This window comes from Lepisosteus platostomus, chromosome 1 (genome assembly GCF_059453375.1).
Source record: "Lepisosteus platostomus isolate fLepPlt1 chromosome 1, fLepPlt1.hap1, whole genome shotgun sequence".
NCBI classification, from domain to species: Eukaryota; Metazoa; Chordata; class Actinopteri; order Semionotiformes; family Lepisosteidae; genus Lepisosteus; species Lepisosteus platostomus.
In genome coordinates, this window is record NC_142611.1 from 66,983,679 (window position 1) to 67,007,491 (window position 23,813).

Here is a 23,813-nt window from a genome sequence, read left to right on the forward strand (position 1 = left end):
GGAGTGCCTACAGCTGATTTCATCAACATGAAAGACATTCACATGAAGCAAAAAAAACTTTTCTAAACTCTTCAAGCAAAAGGGAGACATGGGGTGATATTTTCGATTATTTCAAGGGAGTGAAATCTTGTCCAAGAGGCTTCAGAACGCTGCACAGACAAGCCTCACTAGGTATCTCACCCCACTTTCTCATCAGCCATGAGCAGACCTGTCCCGAAACATTTCAGATGGGAAGAATTAAGAAGGCAAATAAAAGAAAAAACAGGGGAGATGTTACCGCATGAAGAACGCATACATGTGATGGCATCCTAAACTGCATCTCTTAGTATCTTTTCAAACTGGGAATGATGAGATTGTGTTTCTACAGAATTACCATTAGCCTCTTCTGTGATCCATTACTCAAGAGTCCTCACATCTAAAACTTGAAAAACTACATCAATGAAACAAACAAGTTCATGGGCGCTTTTGGGACAATGCATAAAAAAAAGATAAAGCACTTTTAAAGTCAAGAAGCTCTTTATTAAAATAAGGGTAACACAGTAAATACAAAATACAACAAAACAATTTGGTCCATAAAGGGGGAGAAGAAAAAAAAATCCCTAAGACTGAGTATATTCATGTATTTGAGCCTCCAGGGATTGCTGCTGCTGCAGACACACTAATCCAACAGTTACAATTAAATTGCATGTCAGTGTAACTTGACACGAGAGGAAAGGGAGTAATATGCGCATATTCTGTATCTCTACCACTAACTTCAATAACCAGATACTATCCCACCCAGTGGAGTTTTGTTACAAAGTCAACTTTCCATAGTAAAGTCAAAATTGTTTGATGATTTACGTATGGCTTGTTGCAATAAAAAGTCTAACATAATAATTCAATATTGTTTTTTTTGCAGCTTTTTTTCTTATCATTTGAATCTTAAGGGTAAACATACACAAAGATTAAATGGATATAAATGATTACATCCACCACAATAACCGGGTTCCACATTCCAGCTTTCTTTACTTATTCACTGTCCCATCCCCTCATTCCACAACTCCTTGTAGAGGAAATAAAAATGGCACAGGATCTGTATGTACTTCAGCTAACTAGACTAACCTATGGCAAACTGCCTACACTCAAACACCTGTGGCTAGAGAACGGTGCTTATCTAGTTGGTCTTTAGTATTCTAAACTCAACAAGAGTGAGGGTCACAAACCCCCACAAAAAAGCAGATAAATGGTCCCTTCGAGGCAAATCCCAGTGCTGCGTCACAGCTTGTACCAGCCAGAACACTTATGTTTGTCTAGAGGACTGAACCTGGGAAGCTACAGAGGAGTTTGGAGGAAAAGCTGCCAATGAAAGAACAATGTTTAAACGCATCAGTTAATTCGTCAGGTTCAAAACACCCAGCTGGTTAACTGTAGGTAGGTTACTAGTCAGGGAAGGTCACTGTGCAAAGAAAATGTCACGGAGCCACGGATCAATGATCCATTGTCACACACCTATACTTCCTGCACTGGTGCCAAACCCTGTGAGATGTCAGCACCAAACACAGTCAAACACTGCTCAAAGGCTACATCGACAGCTGCATCACAGATCAATGGAGGCCATTCAGAAAAATGGCCATATAAGGATTCCTACTTCTGAAAAATGTTATCGAACAGTCACTACAAGTAGTTTTCACTGTATACTAAAGGTCCACTGTGGAGGCAAGGCAGTTCTGGAGACGTCAGGAGGACAGATGGGGAGCATTCAGGTTTACAGGCAATCAGGGCATCAGATGAGAACAAAATCACCCCAAAACCCCAAAAATGAAGAGAGAGGGAGGATCTCCACATGGTGCCGCTGGCTATCTGGGTGGTGTTTGATATAATCAGACTCAGAAGGCCTTATCTTTTGGACAGACAATAGCTTCAGCCCTGTTTAAAGGCAGCATATTAAGAATGATGGAGTCACAGAGTCTGTGAGTGGAGCAATGTTCTGGTGACCCTCCCACTTGCCATGCCCTGGGCATGCCCCCTCCTGGCTGACATCGCTCAGGTCTAAGTGTTTCTGATTCCAAGAGCCTGCTCCAGCTCCTGCCTCCTCTGCTGGACCTGAAACGGAAGGAAATCACATGTTGATGTCTTCAGAGTGACTGAAGTGTTCTATGACTTTAATGCAGAGTATGCAATATTTTGTGAAAACACAGAATACAAGTTCTGAATACAGAATACAAAAAGTGGCAACTAGGCAAAAGGAAAGCAGAACAGCGTTTGCTCGAGAAGATATAAAAATATACTTGTGATGATTAAAACACATCCTCCATCTCTGAGAAAAGGTTTTAATTTAGGGATGTCTAAATCTAAGAGCAGAGGGCTAATATGTCTGTGGACTTTTCACTTCAACTCAGCTTTTAATGAACTAAACTAGAAAGTTTAACTGCACCACTTTAACAGCTTCTCCAAGCTCTTCGAGTACTGCTGTTTAAAGAGATCTGGATATCCTGCACACACACCACTGTACAAAATTACTTAAGATATTTTACCTTCTGAGCAGGTGTTGTCCAGCTTTCCTTTTATTTAAAACTTTCCTTTCATAACCTAAATCACAGAATTCACCTAATCCAGAAAACACTGCATAAAAGTTACTTTTCCCACAAACAGTAACAGAGTGTTGAATGGAGAAACAGCACCATGACGTTTTCAAAGGAGTTGGAACAGACTGATCTGTTTGATCTTGTGCAAACTAACAGAATTATGAAGAAGCTGTACTTCATCCCAGTTCACAAATATGTAAATGCTTAACTGCTATATCATTTCAAGGAGCTGTGAACAAATCCAGACACAAGACACCGATAGTTTTGCAAACTTGCAGCAAAGGCTGCCTTGCCGTTCAGACCCGCAGAACAAGCTGAAATATCAGAGATGAAGAATCCCCCTACAGATGAGGAAGACGTAAACCACTCGCAGCTCACAGCTCACATCAGAGGTTACCTTGGAGTAGAAGTAGCGGCACACTGCCTCCTGAGCCCAGGGCTGGAAGTAGAACTCGGCTCTGCGCTCTTCCTCCGGGTTGCCCACCACATCAGTCATTGTCTGGGAACAGAACGGTCCACGTTTGAGACCCCTTAGGAACCAAATACTGGCCACTTCACCTAAGGCTTCTGCCACTCAAACACCACATAAAAGATTCTATATTTCAATATTTATTGCCATGCCAACTTAGTTATTAGGAAATTGCCTCAGTGTGCTCATGACAGTGAAACAATAAAAACAGTAAAAATTAAGACATCAGGCACAACATAACATAAAATCATAAGATATAATCAGATTACTTGAAGAATAAACATGAAAAACAAAATAAATACATAAATAAAATAATAAGAATAAAAAAATCGAATACAGTATAAAATAAAGTGACTGGTGCATTGGAGGGTTAATAGTACACTTGGACTGTCAGTAGTCATCATAAAGTGCTGACATACAATTGGGGAGCTGTTCAATATCATGCTCAAAACTCATGCTCACAGTGGTAAAAATGCCAATTATGAAAGTTATTAAAGGGCAAACAGTCAGTAGTTTGTCATTTTACTAGTACCAGTCCACACTTTGTGACTGACCTATTATAACACAGGCCAAACCGCAAACTGCAATTTTATACAGGGTTTCACAGAAAATTCACAGGACCTCACTTATGACCATGGATGGGAGTTCAAGCACAGTACTGACAGGTGCATTTGTTACAGCTAACAATACTGCTGAGTGTCCCTTGATTCAGTTACCTCGGGACCTCTGCCAAGAGAGACTACAGTAAGCATTTGCTTAACAGGAAGGGAAGCTGAATAAGATAAAATTACATAACTTAGGACAAGGCAGATATACAAGAATCCTGCATTTAAAATAAATTGGCCGCCCATGTGTGAAGTAACACCAGCTACACTTATTTTTCCAGACTCATTCCATTCACATCTCACCTTTTTTATTCTTTTATTTAAAGAGTTAAAGAAACATTATATTTACAATAATTTATTTTTTTCAATAATTACCATTGCAATTATATTACTGTAAATTACAATTATATAATTTACAGTGACAACTCAAAAAGATGTGCTCATCCAGCAAGGCAGTTATTGGAGGAATCTGCAGGAAGTATTTTCCTTAGGGGTAAGGCTTCCCACATGGGGTTTGAAACCCCAAAACTTCCATCTGGGAGTCAAGAGCCCTAACCACTACTCCACACTACTGAACTATCCTGGCTGTGGCGACTAGGTTGCACAACACTGCAGAAAGGATTTCAAAACTCTGAAGCTAAACAGTCGTTTCATCCAGTGTTTGACCTTTGACACTCCAGTGGAAAGCTTTTATCTTTGTCCTATATTCTCAACTTGTTAGAGATGATTTACTCAACAGTTTGGGCTCCATATGACTGATGTTTAACCAAAATCAGGCACCTCAAGGCATTAGATCAGTTAAGAATTTTGCAACTCTTATGCAACAGATAACATTTTCAATCAGAGCAATCAAGTCACTTTAGATTCAGGCACTGCCTAGATGTGTAGACAGAAATGCTTTGTGGGAGACCCACCTTCAGATCCCTGCACTGTGACTGCAGCCAGTCATTAATGAATCCCTGTGGGTCTCGGGCAAAGCTCAGCATGAACTCCCTTTGCGTTTTGAGCTGGTTGATGGTCTCTATAGTTTCATGGATCTGGGAAGAGAAAGCAGACATCGCAGGATCTAAATACAATCACTTTGAACTGAGAACAGAAAAGGATGCACTTAATTCAGATTAAATTTACGTTAATATAATCAGTGCATGATGGGATAAAACATTGCCTGCTAGGGCTAAATAAAGGCTGTAATTGTTTTAGATATATTTTTTTTAATGGCACGTTAATAATAACTGTGACAAATGACTAAATAAAAAGGACCAGCTGAAGTTTCTAAGAATATCTGACAGTCCCAATACTAGCAGTTTCTGCTATGGTCTTGGTTTTTGGAGCATCATAGGAATAAGAAAACACTAAAAAAGGTTTTGGAGTTAGATTTAATCAACATAAATTAGTACACAAAACAACTGTTTCCAGTTCTATAAGAAGTCAGGTGCTGTCCTATAGCAAAGTCCAGAGGGGTTTCATTAGTTCAATGTGGAAAAGTAGGCAGGAGTATTGTGTGTGACATCTTGTGTTTTCCCATCCCTTGTAACACGTAAAGCTTTGTGAGAAAACAGCATTATTGAAATACCTTTTCCAAAAGCTCATGGGATGATAAATGTAGCGAGAGGCTGAGATTAATGTTTTAGCATTGTGAATTCGTAACACTATAACCACCAATCACAACTCAGACCTACATCATCCAAGACTACCTTGTATATAAAGATTTATCGCCTGCTGTGAAAACCCCATCCGGCTACAGACTTTAGATAAAATGGCAAAAAAAAAATCTTTACAACAAATGGTAAGATGCCTTGACAGAAATACATAAAAAAAATATGGAAAACATGTCTTGCAAAAACAGCCTCGTTTTTTTCCCCCACTGATAAGGAGGCAGCCTGGATGCAGAAGCCATTGAAATGTGTGCAGAATGCTTAATTTTTGGTGCATAGCTACAAGTCACATTCCTGGCTGCATGCAAGCAGAAGTAGTGAATTAATTTTCTCTTTGTCACTGCAGATAAGGCTGCTCCTAACTCGGAAACAGACAGAAGCACACAGATCCCTGAATTCCTCATAGGGATCCTGCCAACATTTTAACTGACGGTCATAATCCTTAAATGTTTTCATTTAAAACTTTTTTAATTTAAGCATTTTATCCACAAACTAGACATTTGTTGAATCACTGAATGTTTACCAACAGTTTTGATTTTCATTACAAGTTTGCACATTAAAAAAAAAATCAATTTTTTTAACTGGATGAGTGTAAAGCATACAAAAAAAAATGAAAGAATGGAAAAAGTGGAAAAAATAAATAGGACCTTGAGTGACTGCAGAAATCAATAACCAAACCCTTACCGTGAACCTCAAAGTAAACAGATCTCCTGAATAATGAGCTGCTTTGCCTTGAGCAAAAACTATATTACACAGCCCAGACCCTGAGAACTTGAAATGTCTTAAATGTTTTAGGGAATAATTTTAGGAGCAGAAATCTACAAACTCTGGCTTCTTGTGTCTCCTAAGAGGTGCTTACAAGATATTAAACCTTCTCTGATAACACTGGTATCAAGACAAACAGACTAAACCATGTAATTCCTTGCAATTATATATCTTTCCATCTATAGGGACTTCAATACACTTTACACTTAGGAGAAGTATGTCCTTTACTAAAGGCCCAGCTTCACAGTAGTGGGTCAGGTGGAGGAGTGTGACATTACTTCAATACCTGAAGCAAGGTGGAACATTAAGGGGGGGACAGGCTGTTTAAAGCCGGGGTAGAACCTAGTCAGGACATCAGGGTAAGCATCCCTACTCTTCTGAGCAGTCTGACAAGAGTGTAATAAAACAGTCAGGAAGCTGATTAAGTGTTTAACTGGAAGGACAGCATCTCTTACAGGGGTGTTCCCTGATACTAAACTATTTCAGCAGGGTTGCAAATAAGGTTATGATACACATTCAGAAAAATTCCAGACAATGTCAGAATGCACAAATTAATTTCTTTGAACAACATATGCAGGGCTGAGCACAATTACTTGGACACCTTAACCTTAAATGGTTAAAAAATTGGTTGTAAAGGGAATTTTGGTTATAAAAAACAGGTGTAACTGCTGTGTTAAGTAGATCCACAGGACATTAAATTTCCAGCATCAGGACGCCAAGCAGCAAATATGACAAAAGAAATCACATAAGGATGGAAAGACTTTACACCCCAGCAAAATATTCTGTAATTGTCGAACAATGGCACAGTGTTTGAGAAGTTCATAAAGAATGGCATATTTGTACCAATTCCATCAAAAGCAGCTGCAGTGAAGCAAACTGCAATTCCACAAGCCCACGTTAGAGTACGTACACATTATTAAACATCTCACACAACCACAAAAACACACTTTGGCACGTGTTCATGAATGCATGGCTGGTCTACAAACAGCTACATTCTTCGAAAATAAAAAGTTTTTGTAGACCAAAAAACATTAAATGCATAGTTTGATTTTTAGATAGCACTTAACCTTAATGCCCATACGTGGGAAGGGCCCACAGTCATTTTCAAAGATGATTACTTTTGTAACTAGACCCCAAACAAAGTATGGAGTATAGATTTCCTTCAATGGTATGACACATCGGTACCCTGCATTAAAAATCCGTTACCTTATTGTCCAGCCCTGCAATCTCCTGCTGGCTGGCTGTGGACAGCAGGAAGGAGTTCATCTGGGTCTTCAATGTGTCATCCACCTCTACATCAATGTCATAGCAGGCTGTCTTCTTCTGGTCATTGGGGTCAACACTGTATAACAAGATGTAACATTGACAAGACTGCACTCTGGACAGTGGGTAGTTTTTTTTATAGCATGCAAGTAATTGGTTAGCTAGGTCAATAATGCCCTCTGGAGACAGGATGGCTCTGTCCTTCCCTAATGACTTAATTGAAAGCCCACTGTTTCTGCGTGGTACACCTGAGATTATACAACTGTGACCATGACTCTACCATGAGAATGTAAGGAATTATAAGTCCTGCTCAGTGCTGCCAACAGTGTTGTACATACTGCACAATAAAAACATGTTAGGGTGTTAAGGAACAAGTAAAGGTTCATTCCATGCTGAAAAAAGGAAACACAAAATTTCGGTTTTGGGTGTTGAAGAAGGCTCCATAGCCTAAACTTTTCCTTTCTTCTCTTTTCAGCATGGAATAAACCTTTACTTGTCCCTTTGCAGCCTACACATGCTGACGCAGGTGCCTACTTGAACTATGATAGGGTGTTTACAAGCTGTAAGCTGGGAGAGATCCATAAAAAACAATCATATCCTTGGCAGAGGAGATGCTAATTAATAGTTACTTTGGCCTTAGCCCACTTAGTTTTGTCTTGCACAACTAAAATTAAAATAAGAACATTTCCTCAGCCTACATTCATCGTGCCTACCATCCTACTCATTCATACCCTCCTTTAAAATTAAGTTTTATTTTTAACGCATGAGAACAACCGGAAATTTTGCAGTGGCGTATTATACAAGTCACACAATAAATGTGCAATGTCACGCTCCAGAGGTGGGACTCGGAGCTCAATCCAGGAGTGCGAAGAGCCCAACTGCTGAGCAAGAGGCAGCCGAGATCCGGGGACCTGAGAGGAGGGTGCTGACAGCGAACAGCTGGGCAGTACTGAGGGTTACAGGAACAGGGCAGAGTGGGGAGCTCACACGGAGACCGTGTTGCTGCAGCACACTGTTGCAGGGTCTGTCCTTCCCTAAAGACGCAATTGAAAACCTACTGCTTCTGTGCGGAAAACCTGCACGGTACACCTGAGATCATACAACTGTTTCACGTGACTGTGATTCTACCATGAGAACGTGAGGAATTATAAGTCCTTCTCATCGCTGCCTAGAGTGGGTATGTGGGTAAACCTGCGCATTAGGGCAGAATAGGGTTGAAATGCAAACGAAGCAGGGGTTGTAACCGGGAGGGAGACGGTAGCAGACAAAGCCAAGAAGGATCCAGGTGAGAGGTCAAGGCTTCAATCTGAGTGAACAGCCAGAGACATCTTGGATCAAAGGGGTGATCCAAGGACACGGTCATGGGAACAAAGCTCAGATAACAAGCAAAGTCAAACAGGAGAGAAAAAGACAGAAATGGCACTCGAGGGGCTCAGTGTCCAAACGCAGAGACAGAGCCCCGAGCACTTATTCTGACGGGCACCTGGAAGAGGTGTGACCGTATACCGACACCAAGTGCTCCAAGTGTCCAGATGATTAGTATTCTGCAGCAGGTGGAGACAGGAGTCAGAGCAGCAGCAGCAGCAGCCAGGCCAAGCGTGACGAAATGTGTTGGGAATGGATACAGGTTAATTGTTCTCAAAGAACCCCCCACCACGAACTATTTATGGAACAGAGACGACGTTTCTCAATTTTGCATTTGTGAACTCCTGAGATGCACAGCAGCAGTGCGTGGAAGCAAACTGACTGACGCTGACCAATGCAGCAGACTGCACACAGCTGTGACGCTGGAGGCATATTCACCTGATGACGTGGTTGATGATGATTGGCTCTGGGGGCATCAGCAGAGCGTGCAAACGCTGAGGGATCTCGGAGAACTTCATTCGCTGGGTCTCAAATATCTACAAGATTAACAAGCAGTTGGATTGATACAATCAACACTGGGAGCATCTGTAGCGCCAGATGAAGAAGAGAGAAGCAGATTATGCTCAAGAGTCTTGACAGCTAAAAACAATAATATGTGAAGATATCTTTCCAATGAGATTAGCAGAACATCATTCAAAATAGAAGACTTGCACAAAACAGAAACTCAAAAAATCACAAAGTCTGAAGTACACTTGAAAAAGTGGCTCTTACGTTTTCAAGATCCAATTTCACGCTTCCTGAACTTATAATAAGAACATAAGAAAGGTTACAAATGAAAGAAGGCAATTTGTCCAATTCAGGTTGTTTGGTTGCTTAGTAGCTAATTGATCAAAGGATCTAGTCTGGCTGTTTCTTTAAAAAAGCCGGAGTATTTGCTAATCATGTTTCACTATTGATTCTGAAGGAGTTCGCTGGAATGACACTGTGAATGCATTGGAGGATTTTGAACACTTCAGTCAGGTCCCCACATAGTCTTCTGTGCTCAATACCAAGTAGGTCCCATTACTTTAACCTCTCAGAGGAGGACATTCCTTTAAGACCTAGATTGTAGGTCCAGACAGATTCCAGAGCAACAACAAATGATTTTAATGTGATGACCAAAATTTTACACAATATTCTAAACAAGGTCTTACAAGTGCCCTGTACATCATTAAAATATCTGGTGATTTAAATAGATAATTTTAACCAATACATCTTAACACTATTTACCTTTATGCATAAAATGATATTTATATTGTACATGATTGTTTTCACCCATAACAAAGACTGTTCATTGCACTCCACATTTAATTAACTGTAGAGACTTTTACACATATATTCATCTTAAATTACATACTTAAGCTAAAAAAAGATGCCTGCTTAAAACTTCAAGTGGTCAAAATAGTCAAGTGTAACATCAGCTGCTCTCTGTAGAGTCAGAGTAGATGAACATGAACCAGGTTTTCCACACCAGTGGCATGACTATGTTGACTTGTCTTCTAAATACACTTAAAAAAAAAAAGAACACACACAATCTAAAACAGTAAATATTATAATGCTTAAAGCAACATGGACCAGAGAGTCGCATATTCAAATCCTGGGTACCATATTGCAGTTGTACCCCTTAGCAAGATGCCTCACTCAAATGGCTCCATGCTTCACTTCCGTGGTTATCACAGTAAACAGGAGCTCGAGAGCTTGTTCTCAACTACCTTAGCAAGTCACGTAAAGAATGAAGAAGCAAAGCAAACAGCTCCTCCTACCTGTTGGAGGTATTTGTCGCAGTTGATAAACTCCCGCTCGTGCGGGTCCTGCAGCTTGTGGGTTTTGACATATTGCCAGAGGGCCTGGATGATGACCGGGCGGGTCTGGGTGTGAATGCCCAGCATGCGAGCCAGTCGAGGGTCCAGTTTGAACTGAGGAGGCTGGAGGACCGCAAGGGTAGAAGGTTTAGGTTAAAATTAGAATCAAAGCATAAAACAAACTCAAGATTAAATCAAGTTCTGAAAAAACTCAATTATCCTACTGCTCCTCAAGTCATCAGGTGTCCAACTATAGAGATAGATATTCTTTAGTAAAACATTCAAACCACAAAAATAGAAAATATAGCTTCGCAATATTTATAGTATATTTTGGGGTTAGAAAGAATCGGCTTTGATGAGTGCATTTCAAACAACAATGAAAGTATAATGTACACACTAACATGTAAAACCCCCAATATACATAATAAAATAGACAATTTTCACATATCGCAGAGCCATATTCTGCCATTCCCTATTCTGATACGAGGCGACAAAACGTCCGGTGAGGCGATGGGGCCGTATCACATTGTAAACAAGCATGCTTGTGAATACTCTGGAAGCCTCCTGGAAGAGGTGTTAGTGAAGCCAGCAGGGGGCGCTCACCCTGCGGTCCATGTGGGTCCTAATGCCCCAGTATAGTGATGGGGACACTATACTGTAAACGGGCACCGTCCTTCGGATGAGACGTAAAACCGAGGTCCTGACTCTCTGTGGTCATTAAAAGTCCCAGGGTGTTTCTCGAAAAGAGTAGGGGTGTGACCCTGGTGTCCTGGCCAAATTTCCCATTGGCCTTTACCAATCATGGCCTCCTAATAATCCCCCTCTATGAATTGGCTACATTACTCTGCTCTCCTCCACACCGATATCTGATGTGTGGTGAGCGTTCTGGCGCACTATGGCTGCCGTCGCATCATCCAGGTGGACGCTAAACATTGGTGGTGGTGGAGGGGAGTCCCCATTACCTGTAAAGCGCTTTGAGTGGAGTGTCCAGAAAAGCGCTATATAAGTGTAAGCAATTATTATCATCCAGATGGATGCTGCACATTGGTGGTGGAGGAGTGGAGTGTCCAGAAAAGCGATATATATTATTACATTTAATTTTTATCATTTTTAATCTTAATCTTTTTAAAAACAGAATAGAATAGAAATATTGCTCTTGACTGAGAAGGTTTTGGCGATCACAATGAACATTTCTGCGGTGAAATGTCTGCTGCACAACCTGTACTTTTTTGTTTATACATCACATTACATTAGTTACTGCATTGACTAGTGAGCAGGAAGGATCGCTTCAGGTCACAATTAGTGCAAGCTCTTGCTCTCACCCACCGCGAGACTAAAGGTTTGCAACAACAATGGCAACCACACAGTACTTTCATTAAGTTCACAATTTTGCACTTAATTTGTAGTCTGTAAACCTCCGCGATATAATCAATTAGTTACTGAGATTTAATAACCGGCCTGAGGAACTGGGACCACAGACCCCCTTTAAGATATGCAAGAGGCACTGCTCTGCTGCCACCATGTGGCAGTCTTTGGTAGCTCCTGCTGGTGATGCAACAAAAGTGAACTTCAGCAAAGCAAACATCTGCAGCACCAGTTTCCTTTGTAAAGAACACTCAATTGCAGCTTTAGTTTCTTGGGCACTACAAAAGGAAGACTTTCATCGTCTGTTTTCAAACTTGGCCTTTCCGCTACGCAAGGCTATAAAACTTAGTCAAGGTCATGGCTTTCCCGTCCAGCTCTTCACCAAGATATCAAAACCCATGTTTACACCACCAACTGGCATCTGGTGTCGCTGGAACAGGCTTTGGCTAAACCTTAAGAGAATTCTACCACCTTTAAACTGGAAATGTGCTGAAAAAGAAATTTTTCACCCTTAAGTCTTAAAACCTTTCTTCTGGTTTTCTTGTAAATATCAACGATGCTTTCATTAAGTGTTGTAGTAAACTTAATTTTAATTTGTCATTCATTATTGTGTGGCACCTTGATTATTTTTCTGGAGCACCCTTGTATATGTGGCAAACTTGGGCATTGCAGTTTAAAAGTTGACCCTCCATCCACACCTATCCCCAGGGATTCTTGGTGATGACAGAAAGAATCAGACAGAGGGTTCAAGCAGAGGAAATGAGGTTTCTTTGCAGGGCTGCTGGGCTTGTTCTAAGCTATTAAGACAGACTCAGCGTGGAGCTCCAGATCAACAGGACCCAGCTGAGGTGGGCTGAGCACCCAGTGAGGACCTCGCTGGAGATCTACGGGGCACTTCCCACTGGGAGGGGGGATAAAGGCCAACCAGGACACACCAGATGACACCCCCTCTTCCCTGACTTGTTCATATACCCCACTGTTCTCAGCTATCCAGGAGAGACTCAGAGTGGAGCTTCAGATCAACAGGACCGAGCTGAAGCGGGCTGAGCACCCGGTGAGAATCCCACTGGAGATGTATTGGGCACCTCCCACTGGGAAGAGGGAGAAACCCCAGGTGCAGCCGCAATGTGCAGACGAGGCAAAAGGATGAATTCCAAATGCAAAGGCTAAAATGTAGTGAATGATGACATCCGATTGTTTCACCTTTCCCACAATTTATTTCTGCCATTGTGGTTTATTGGTTGACATTACACTTGCAGTGCACGCAGTCTGTTTAAAAGTGCGACGGGTTTAAACACAGCTGGTCCTGGCTCGTAGCACTAAGCACCATTTTGTACAAAACTACTTCCCACTGTGGCGTTTACCTGGTAGTCCAGCATGAGGAGCACTGTGCAGCGCACTCCCACGTCACCAGGTCTCTTCACCTGGAAACCGTCCGTCTCCTGGGTGGTAGCAGTCCTGTGCCACTGAAAACAGTCACATTAGATCCTTTATTAAGCCCTAATCACAGACGTGCATTTCACACCATCTGGCACATTCACATGCACAGATAATTAGTGTATATCCACTCTTTCAATCCCGCACAGCCTGAGAAGCCTTCGCTTCTGGCTGACACAGATTAAGCTTTTCCCAAATTAAATCACAAGGCGAGAGATGAACTCAGTGGTTTCAATAAACTTAAAACAATTTAGCTCATCCTTTGGAAATTTTTCAATAAAAGCAGCCAGTCAAACAAGGAGTCTAGTTTTTACAATCAGCTCTTGGTTGGATCTGTGTTAGCTATGCATCGGAGTCAATCATTCCATTGAGGATTGTGGTACTGTGTATTTTTCATTTACCTGGAGTATAGCTCGAGAAGTTAGGTGAAAAATATGGTCACAGTGAAAAATACATTGCTTTCTTCCCTGTCAGAAATTCTACACTGCCCATCCCTCATCTACTCGGGAGATGCTGCAACGTCAAGGAAACATGCTCAAGACTTTTACACCAAAAGCTTCAAGAACAGATACATTGTTCGTCACCCAGTTTTGGTGAAAAGCACCATCTGGTTTATTGCAGCCTGTCTGTCTTTTCAGGTTTTTCACTCTGTTGATGCCCAAGTGGAAAAACGCCCACACTCCACATTCTTCCGCAGTGCTCTCTCCTTCTTGTCATTAAGGTTGGAGACTTCATTTAATGGGCCTTTTCATTTCTGGATTTTAATTCTGACAAAAGAAGCCGGCAGAACACATCATTTGTGCCAAGATGATAAAAAAAATCAATTCCGAACCACCCCATTAACTCAGACGTGTTCATCTGCTGTCACTATATTTCACTTCAATAAGCCTTTTTAACAGCTTTTAAAAAAAATAACTTGCTAATATGGTGCCCTAATTAGCTAGTTCATTGCTCTGTGTATCCGATCCTCTCAGCAAAGGCATTCTCTCATGAAAATTAATGCTTCCATTATTTCCATATTAACTCTGCAGTTTATTTTCTTGATAAGCGGTGCAAGGGCATCTTCTGACAACGTCTGCATAAGGAAAGCACTTTGCAATGACCTCCATGCAGCCAGAAAAGCTAGAAAAGTTTGAGTTTATTCTGACATTTTAAATCTGAACGTCTATAAATGGTATAAAGATTTTAATGGCCATTTGAAAAGAAAGTGAAGGCGAACAGAACCCTCGAATAATGAACTTAATGCATTAGGAAAGGTCCTTTCCTCCAAAGGAAAAGACCTTGGTTATGAAGAACAGTATTTCACACTCACCTCGACCAAGTGGTTGTCAGGGCCATACAAGTCCTTGTCTAATTCAATCACCAGAGATTTGAAGAAAGAGGAAAATTTCCTTTTCTGTTTCGTGGCATCATACTTGGATACAGCTGTCTGAAATACAGGCCAGGGCAAGAAACCGGTTACTAAAGCATTAAAGGCTGGGACTGTAACATCACCTGCAAGTGTATTCAACAATGGCAAATTAATTATAGGGCATGCAATTACGGCACAATAACTACAGCATGGTTTACGTGGCTGCCTTAATAACTCATCAAATTCACCTCACACCACACCAAGGAGCAAGGAGAGCTGAAGACCAGTGAGAATCCTTCAGTTTCGCACAGTTCGGGCCACATTCTCTCATGATTCTAAACAATGAACATTGCCAACTAACCCTGGCTGGCAATTCATTCAAATCCTGGATTAGGAGGCCAAAATATAGCAACCCAGCCTGGGCTATTGCCCAATCCACTCCACTCCAGTGCTTTAGTGCTAAAAAGTTATATGGACACTGTCCATATAACAAGGTGTTAGTTGCACAGAAGAACTGGAGCAAAGCGGACTAGAAGGGCCGCAGTTGAAACACCCATGAAATAAGCAACATGCAACTCTTGCTGCTGTTAGTTTAAAGGAGAGACAGGGTTGCCCAGCCTAGCACAGCTTTCTTCTGCCAGGGCCCTGATCGTGATGTTCACGTGTCCCAGTTTCTCTCTCTACCGATAAAATACAGCCCCCACCCACACTGTCCCTGGAAGGGCAACATACTCACATCCTCAAGGAGTCTGCCTTCCACACGCAGCTCCCAGGAGGCCACAGTTCCCTCGCCGTCCTCCGCATCAGGCTTGGCAGGATTAAACGTATTTGAAATGAAAATGCGAAGCTTTCGCTTTTGCTAAAGGGATGACAAAAAAAATGGGTTGACAAGGTTTTCAAACAATTTCAAGATCAAAGTTAAATCCTCAGTTGCTTCAAACAGGCAGCTGCATGCCTTTCATGTGTCCAGATGGCAGAGGACTCCAGAGAATGGCTCACCTAACATGGGATCTTGAAAAAGAAATTCTCCCACCCAACACCTTTTATAAATTTAAAATAAATAAATAAAATCCAATCTCAAATTACGGAAAATAATATAACAAATCATGGTTTGCAAAAGGCAAAATTCCAAATAAAACAATCATACTTCTACTTGTTTTGCTGTATGCGACTGACAGCCTCCATCATGCAATGCTGCAAACTTAACATTGCAGTTTAGCAAGTCAAGCAACAGGAGTCCAGCACTGGTCACTGCAGACCAACACATTGGTACTCAAGACTCAATATTGAACAAATCCAATTAAACATGCAAGCAGAGCAACATCTGAACTGGTCAATTTCACTTTAACATTCCTTTAAACTGAACCAATTCATAGGCAAGTGTAAAAAGGTGTACTTCAATTTATTTTTGCTGCCTTCACCTTGATAGGCCGTTTGAGTGCCTCCTGAATGTCAAGTCTTTTCCGCATTATAGTCTGGTCCAGTTTCCTCTCGAACGCCAGAAGATCCATGTAGGCCTGCGATTCTGGTACCAGCTCTCTGATCTGTATGGGAAGTTTGAGAATATTAAGTAGCTGTCAGAAGTTCAATTCAACTGCGAAACAAGACAGACTGCGTGCACAGATGTTGTGGGAAAAGTGCAAAAACCAATTAGATTCAATAGAAGAGCTTTAATTGTTACCAAGTGACAGAGATTTAATGATCACTGTACCGAAAGACATCTGCCTCTTTCACTCACACAAAGAGGAATATTATCAGTAATCTTTTGCAACTATTCTTCAGTTTGATTTAGATGCAAAGAACCCAGGTTTTAAGCATCTTAAAATGTGGTCCAAGACATCCAAGTCACAGCAGTCTCTAGAAGGTGATTCAAGTATATGCACTTCATACTACAATGTTTAAGGTTTCAAAGCTGTCTTGGAGAACATAACTCTTTAGAAAACAATTGGCGAATACTTCATTTTTACATTCAAAGAACCGAGACACACGGTTTTGGACTCCTTAAAGGCTCAGCAACATGTTTTTAAAACTCTTACACTCACCCTCTGAGGTAGAATTTTATCCGCCATCTTTTTTTTCTTTGCACTGAGGATAAAGGGAAAATTTGCTGAACTTAATGCATTAGGAAAGGCCCTTCCCTCATTACTCATAAAACCCACATTAACGGACACTGCTGATGCAATTTGCATTGCAAATGCACAATGTATAGTTTGGATCAATCAAGAAAAAATAAAAGCAGCTGTACAACCATGCGTTAGGAACAGAATTCGTATAGTACAGATGTCTCACTCTCAGCTTAAGTAAATTACAGCTATGCACATTGCTATCTATTTCGTATTGAATGAAGGCTACATGACAATTAATATGCATAAACGTCCCAGCTTTCACTAACATCATAAAACCACTACCATAATATGAAATTTAATTAGTTTTAATTCTGGAGATTAAGGTCATGCTTATGAGCAATACTTCGATTTGGTTTGGTCTACAGAATAACCATAGTACACCACCAAATGTGCAATACACATTTCCCAGATGTTTATCTGGAAAAGCACCTATCCATAAAGCAGTAATGAGCAAAGTTCTCTTACTGTTGGTTGCGGTTCTGAGCCGCCTGTTGTTGCACTTGCTGGATTTGCTGTGGTGCAGGTCTCTTGCGCGACTGGTCCATCACCGGCATGCCAGGTCTTGAGACTGGACTGGCACCATAGCCAGGCGGGCCCATCGACGGGCCCTGAGGGGTCATACGACTACCTGGAGGCATCCCAGGACGCTGGAGAGGAAAGGAAAGGATGACCGAAGAAAAAACACTTAGATTTCATGAAACATACTCATCTCGCTCTCTGTGCCTCATTTTACACAGTTGCGGTTAGCGCTATACACTGCTACGTTTGGTGCAGTGATGCTATTTGTTTGGTGCAATTAAGTAATAAAGTGTCTAAAGAATTACACAAGGCATATTTCCAAAGCAAATTTATGTTTTAATTGAACATATCTGCATAAAATGTGTTGTAACTAACAAAAAAGCTGGTTCTTAAATTACCTGAAAAATAAAGAATGTTTAAAGTCTTAAACTAAAAGATGGACAAGTGAAAACTATGTGGAAGTGTATGTTAAACTAAGATCAGGAGGCACTTTGCCTAAAGGGTTGTGGGAGGGTGGAACAAGTCACCCAATCCATGTTGTTGAAGCCGACACCCTGATCTTCCCTCAAGAAACAGCTGGGTGAGATTCAGGATTGACGAGATACTACCAAACATGTTTGAGTCGCCCAATGGCTTCCTCTTGTTTGCAACTGTCCATACTCTTAAGTGCACAAGAAATTCTGCTTTTTTTCTGAACTGCTTTCTTTTACTGAGCTAAAAATAAGGTTACTAATTGTAATATCCAGCTACATTTATGCACCACGTTTTCCACATAAATTGTAGTGTACACTACACATCAACAGCAGTGCTCACATCCACCGACACCTCTGTGCTAAGAGGCTGCATACACGATCAAAGACGTCTCCACTAATACTGTCTATCCCATGCATTAATAAGCCACTAGCTCCCTTAAAGCTTAACAGAGGACAAGCCTGCCGAGGTGCCAAGCTACACTCTCAATCTCTTCCTGCTAACTAAGCAGAGTGATAATTACAGCAAGCCACAGAACCAGAAAACAATACCAAGAACAGCATAATTAATTACACATTTAGCCTATAAATATACTATCTGCCATTTCTTTAGGACTAAGGATAAAAAGCAAAATGTATTGCATTAGCCACAAGACAAATTAAAAGGAAGCAATTTAAAAACATCTAGGTAAACTGTAGAAAGTTAAGAGAAACCTGTGAAAACAGTTTCTTCAAACGCCCATGCCATTACAGAACATGCTATAAATATTACAGCTCTGTTCACTGACACAGTCCTGTGAAACAGGATCATCATTCATTCACACTTTCGGAAAGACGAAAGCAATGGTTTGACGCACTTTCAAAGAACAAGTAGTACAGGGTGAAAAAGAATATGTAAAATTGCAAATGAGGCAGTCGAAGAGAAGGGCAGAAAAGCTAAGGCAGCCAGAACAACTCACCCAGCCGTGCGCCAGGAACTCAAAGAGCCTGCTCCGGGTCTCTGAATGCATCGCAGCCTGACACGAGGCAGTGCCCCCCCAGCCCGACGAGCAGCCGGCACGCCACCTGGCATCAGCCCACATTCCTGGCCCTCTCCACTCCCGCGTTCCGCTCCGCGCGCCACTACCGTACCCCCCGGTGGAGCCGCCGCCGCGCTGCACCGCGGGCCAGCGCAGCACCATCCCTACAGAACCCGCATCCCTGCCGTCAGCGACACCGCAGCTCGGAACAGAGGCTTCTCCTGGAGAATCTGATGCAGGCTCGAGGAGGAGGTCTTGTGCGTGTTTGTTTTCCTTTAACCTAGAACACGCGTGCCCCCACACAATGTCCACCAGAAACAACACTTAACTTTGTGCGGCGCTCGTCCTGAAGGGGAGGATGCTCAGGAGCTCATAACATGTAGGCCACTTGACTTTTCTGCATCCTGTGGCACTGGCATTTAGTGCCTCCCCCCTCCATGCTGCCCTTACGTTTTGCAAATAGCAAGGATTTTGTGGCCCAGAACTGGAGAATGTCTTACCGCGACGCACTTTCAAAAGCGTGCGTCTATCACTAAAGGCACACGAGCGTTCAATAAACCAGAAATTACAACAAACAAGAATAATTCCACATCTCCCTCCCTCACACTGCTACTACATAGCTGCGTCTCCCGTCTTTCATAGGCAGCAGAAGTAACCTTGGGCTTCCCTGAACAATCGGTGTGTCTGTAAAGCGTGCTGGCTTTGGAGCGGCTTTCACGCAGACATATTGTGCTGCCTCTGAAGGCCACAGGAGAGAACAGAACATCCTTTCAGTGGCGCCATTTACGCGCTTACAAAAGGCAGAAGATGCTATAAGACCTGAAACGCAACAACATGATTGCTAACAGTATTTGACCGTGAACCAAAGAAACATGGCAGTGAGCCAAAGGGATTTAACTGAATTCGCTTCTGCGGCGAATAATTCCCACGTCAACAAAAAGTTCTGCTTAAACTGCACTAGTCCCATCAAAGAAGCACATCTTTGTTCTTCCAAGCGCTCCAGCTCTCTCCCAGGTATATCAGAATGACCTGACCACCTTGAGGTGCGGGCATGTGCCAAAATGTCGGATCTGAAGATAATGGCAGGTGGAACCAAGAGAAAAATGGAGTGTATCCTGCAGCCCCACAGGTTTTTGCGTAGACCCAACACTTCACTGGCAGCAATCTCTCGTTCCCCTTTTGTGCACCATACCGATCTAAGTTAGGAATTGCTTTGCTAAGGGCAGTTTCTGCTTCCAGAGAGGACTGCTGTCATCTAGGTCTCTTTACCAAAAAGCCCAGAACACAGCCTTACAGCCCTGGGTTTATTGACCAGCGTGAGAGGTCCAGCCCTGCTCTTCCCCCACCACGATTCTGGGACAGAAGCTCGTAAGCGATGAGCTTGCACGGTGGCGAACTCTACGACACCAGAAAACTGGATGTTCTCCGGGCAGCGAATTCTGCAGCGTCTGAGATCCCAGGTGAGCAAAGTCACCTTCTGCCACAAGCTCAGTGCCACAGAGTCCAACCAATTACAGTTGGCAGAATTCACTAGGAACAACAACACCCAGGAATTAAGTATATTGAAAGGTTTATTGAGTGTTTTAGTCACAGTAAATCTGGCTTGGCCCGGCTTGTCTGAGGGCTACCCTCCTGACCATAGGACAAGGATGTTGAGACCCCTCTGTGGAGTGAGGAGTGACCAAAGGGCAGATGCAGAGGGATGCAGGAGACATGTGAGGGAGAGAAGGGGATCACATATAGCATTTATAATGTTTTAGGTGAGGAAATTACATAAAGAGTGATTACAGGCAGCTTAGATTGATTCAGCTCCGGTACCGTCCCATCTCCTAAACTTTTGTTATGAACTCCAGTCATCACCTCCAGTGATTTTCTGTGTTGCTCCTCCTGCCATTACTGAGCCCCCCCTAACAAACCCATCAATGACATAAGCACAGAGAGAATTCTAACTGGTACCAAACACGAACACATTACTCCACACCCGGCCCATCCACACTGGCAACGTGACATTCAATCTTCACCTAGTCATCCAGAATGAAGATCCCAGTCACCCTTCTGATGAGCTAACCTAAGATCCAAAGGACACCCTTTAATTCTGTTCTTCTGTCACTCAACAGGTCTAACGTAGATGGTCAGTATTGACAAACCCTCTTTTAGAAGAAGACTGCCTCCTCTAAGAGAGGTGTGGGGTTTGCCAAGGTGGCCTTTTTGCAATGCACATGCAAAGACAAAAAAAACTTCAGGAAAACCAAAGGCAGTGCGCACAGTGCAGTGGTTTGGCACGATATTTCAAGCAGCAGACTGCTGCTCAGACCATACATGTATTTAAGATTTTTATCTTCACACGTCTGTGAAGGCAAACTCATTCAGAATAATTGTCCTAGCTTGAACAAACCCAAATATGGCTTTGCCTTTTGGAAAGAAAACTGCAGCTCGTAAATTCTGACATGGGTCTCATACCATCTGATGCTGCTGTGCCACGGAAATCATCATAAAGGGATTCAAATGTTATATTGCTACCGAGGTTAAAAGTACACGCTGTTCGTATTTTAACATCATAGTTTAGCAAACGTGGGATTCCTTCGAATATTCACACCTAACTTTAAAAACTTCAGCTCTTCATGAATAGCGAGAACTACCTTAATTCAACACACATCAGCCCTACTTCGATACCTTATTTCAACTGTAGGGGAGGCTGAGGCGCTAAATTTAATTTGCAGCAAATCAGTCGTCGTGGCTATTGCTTATTCTGATCGCCAGTTGCAAACTTAGAAAGTTCAGTATCTTCGTTTTCTCCAGCAAGAAGACCCCGAAAAGCCTTTTCAGTTCTGCTTCCCCGCCATCTGTGAGAAATACGACCACCTCCACGATAATTAGTCACACATTTCCCCCCACCCACCCCGTCTTAATTATGCCGGGCCTAAGCCTTGCTCTGACCGGGGAATACTGTGAACCGCATCCCTCATCAACAAGGGAAACAAGAGGGAAAGGGTGAGAGAGAATGAACTACAGCTGCAAAAATATATACACCCGCAACTTCGGCCACACAGCTGTAGAGCTCATAATTGTGCTTTATCAGAAAGAAGCCTGGAAAGATAGAAACGGAGTGCGTTCAGCATCTTCAGCGTCACTTTCCTGGATATTGCAATGCAGAGGACATCCCTACAGTACAGCTGGACAATGCATGTGTATCACCCTGGGCACGCTGTACCGGGAAATCAGCAAACCTTATCCCCACCCTCACCTCCTACGGCACATAAGCTGGTAAATGAGCCGTTTCTCTCAACGGCGGTTTAGCAACACAGCACACAAGCACAGAACTAAGAAAAACAGATATTCATCCGAAGTTTTCTCCTTGCCGACTTATATTCTACCGCCTCTCTCTAACCGGTATACCCGGGTAGTTCAGTTTGAGCACCTGATAAAATATAAAGACGTTCGCTGGTCCTAATCCACACACAACCCCCTCCCTCGCTTCTCCGTCTTTCCCGGCTCCCTTTGTTCCCCTGACGTTACCGCCTCCCCCTCCTTACCGGGTATCCGGGCCCTGGCATTGGGGAGCGGTAAAGGTGGTTCTGTGCTGCCGAGGAAGGACCCATCCGGCCCGAGGGAGTCCCCGGTCCCATTCCCGGCCCAGCACCCGGTCCCGGCTGCCCTGGACCCAGCCCTCCACCGCCGCCTCCTGCTGCCGCCGCTTGGAAGCCACCGCGAGCCGCCATCTTCTCCCTGCTGAGCCCGTGGTGAAGAGGATATCGCGAGAGGGGCTGTACGAGATTTTGCTCACTGGTTGTCATAGAAACTGAAGAAGCAGCAATTATTCACACGGCTCTGAGCACGCTGAACTCGATGGAAGCCATATTGCTGAAGGACGTGAAAGCAACGTTTATTTCCTAATTTGTCTTTAATATGAATAATTATGGTTTCAATGAAATGACTAATATGGAACGTGCGCAATGTTTATGTATCGTACGAGAATCAAAATCAGAACTCGTGTAAATTCAGTGTAGTTTTTAATTGTTTTATTATTTTGCTTTTGCAAGCAACTTTCTGGCTCGTAGATTCACGTGCCGAATATAGTTTTCCATATAGACAAACATCAAAGTATACATCTTGCGATTTTCACATTGGAATATTACTGTAAACCATCACAATTACGTCTTCAATCTAATCAATGCGCTTAACTTCCCAAACTTCTCAAACATTTCTGCGTCGCCGGTTCAGTTTTACTGGCTATAAAAAGTGCTCGAGATAGTAACCAGCAGATGTCGCTGCTCTTCATTTTCCTCAGTGGAAGAATAGGTCTGTAATCCTTCTTATATTCTTATGTAAAGCAGTAAATGAAGATAGATGGACTGATACAAATATTTATGATCTGACACGATTATTTAAACACCAGCCTCCCATGGTGAATATCTTGATATAACTATTATTTGCTAGCATTTTGGTCTTGTGTGCATCAATCAAGTGACATTCACTGAATTAACTTCAGTCTGAATGAGGTCACTTGGCACAAACTAATCTTCTGCACTGTAACCAGATTCTCATTGGTAAATACAGCTATGAAACAGAATGAATTATGAAACTGACAAGACTATACACACACCTTAGGAAGAACACCTTTTTTGTTATGCATGTTTTGTTTTAGAAAAAGCATGTCTTAAGGGAATTATGTGTTCCTTGTAAGCAGCATATAAACGCCCACTTCACAAGTCAACATATAGCTATACCACACTGATAATCAAGGGGCAAAACAGCTATCCATGGCTGCTTACTATAATAAAACCTAAAATATATTACTTTAGTAATATTTACACTCTATATAATGTACAGTACATTATAGGTTACTTTAATAATATATTAAATCACATTTAATATTCACATTACCATTAGGGACTGATTGGTTAAAAAGTATATTGTGGACTTGATATTCCAATCTGTACAAAGCGAAACGTATTTGAAGAGTTGGATCAGCAACCATGGTATTTCTGTGCACGGATGA

General features: G+C 42.3%; 1 protein-coding gene across 1 annotated transcript; it reads right to left on the minus strand.

Annotated features, from left to right (window-relative positions):
- Positions 1–497: 497 nt before the first annotated feature.
- On the minus strand, positions 498–22,564 carry smarcd1 (SWI/SNF related BAF chromatin remodeling complex subunit D1). The gene is made up of 13 exons (XM_088633753.1): positions 22,348–22,564; positions 17,272–17,453; positions 16,723–16,765; positions 16,102–16,224; positions 15,417–15,539; positions 14,642–14,758; positions 13,257–13,358; positions 10,489–10,650; positions 9,125–9,222; positions 7,265–7,400; positions 4,553–4,675; positions 2,962–3,063; positions 498–2,082 (listed from the first exon to the last, which is right to left on the minus strand). The coding sequence occupies exons 1-13, from the start codon at positions 22,531–22,533 to the stop codon at positions 2,029–2,031; spliced, it is 1,551 nt and encodes a 516-aa protein (XP_088489879.1). The 5' UTR covers positions 22,534–22,564; the 3' UTR covers positions 498–2,028.
- Between the last annotated feature and the right edge of the window lie 1,249 nt (positions 22,565–23,813).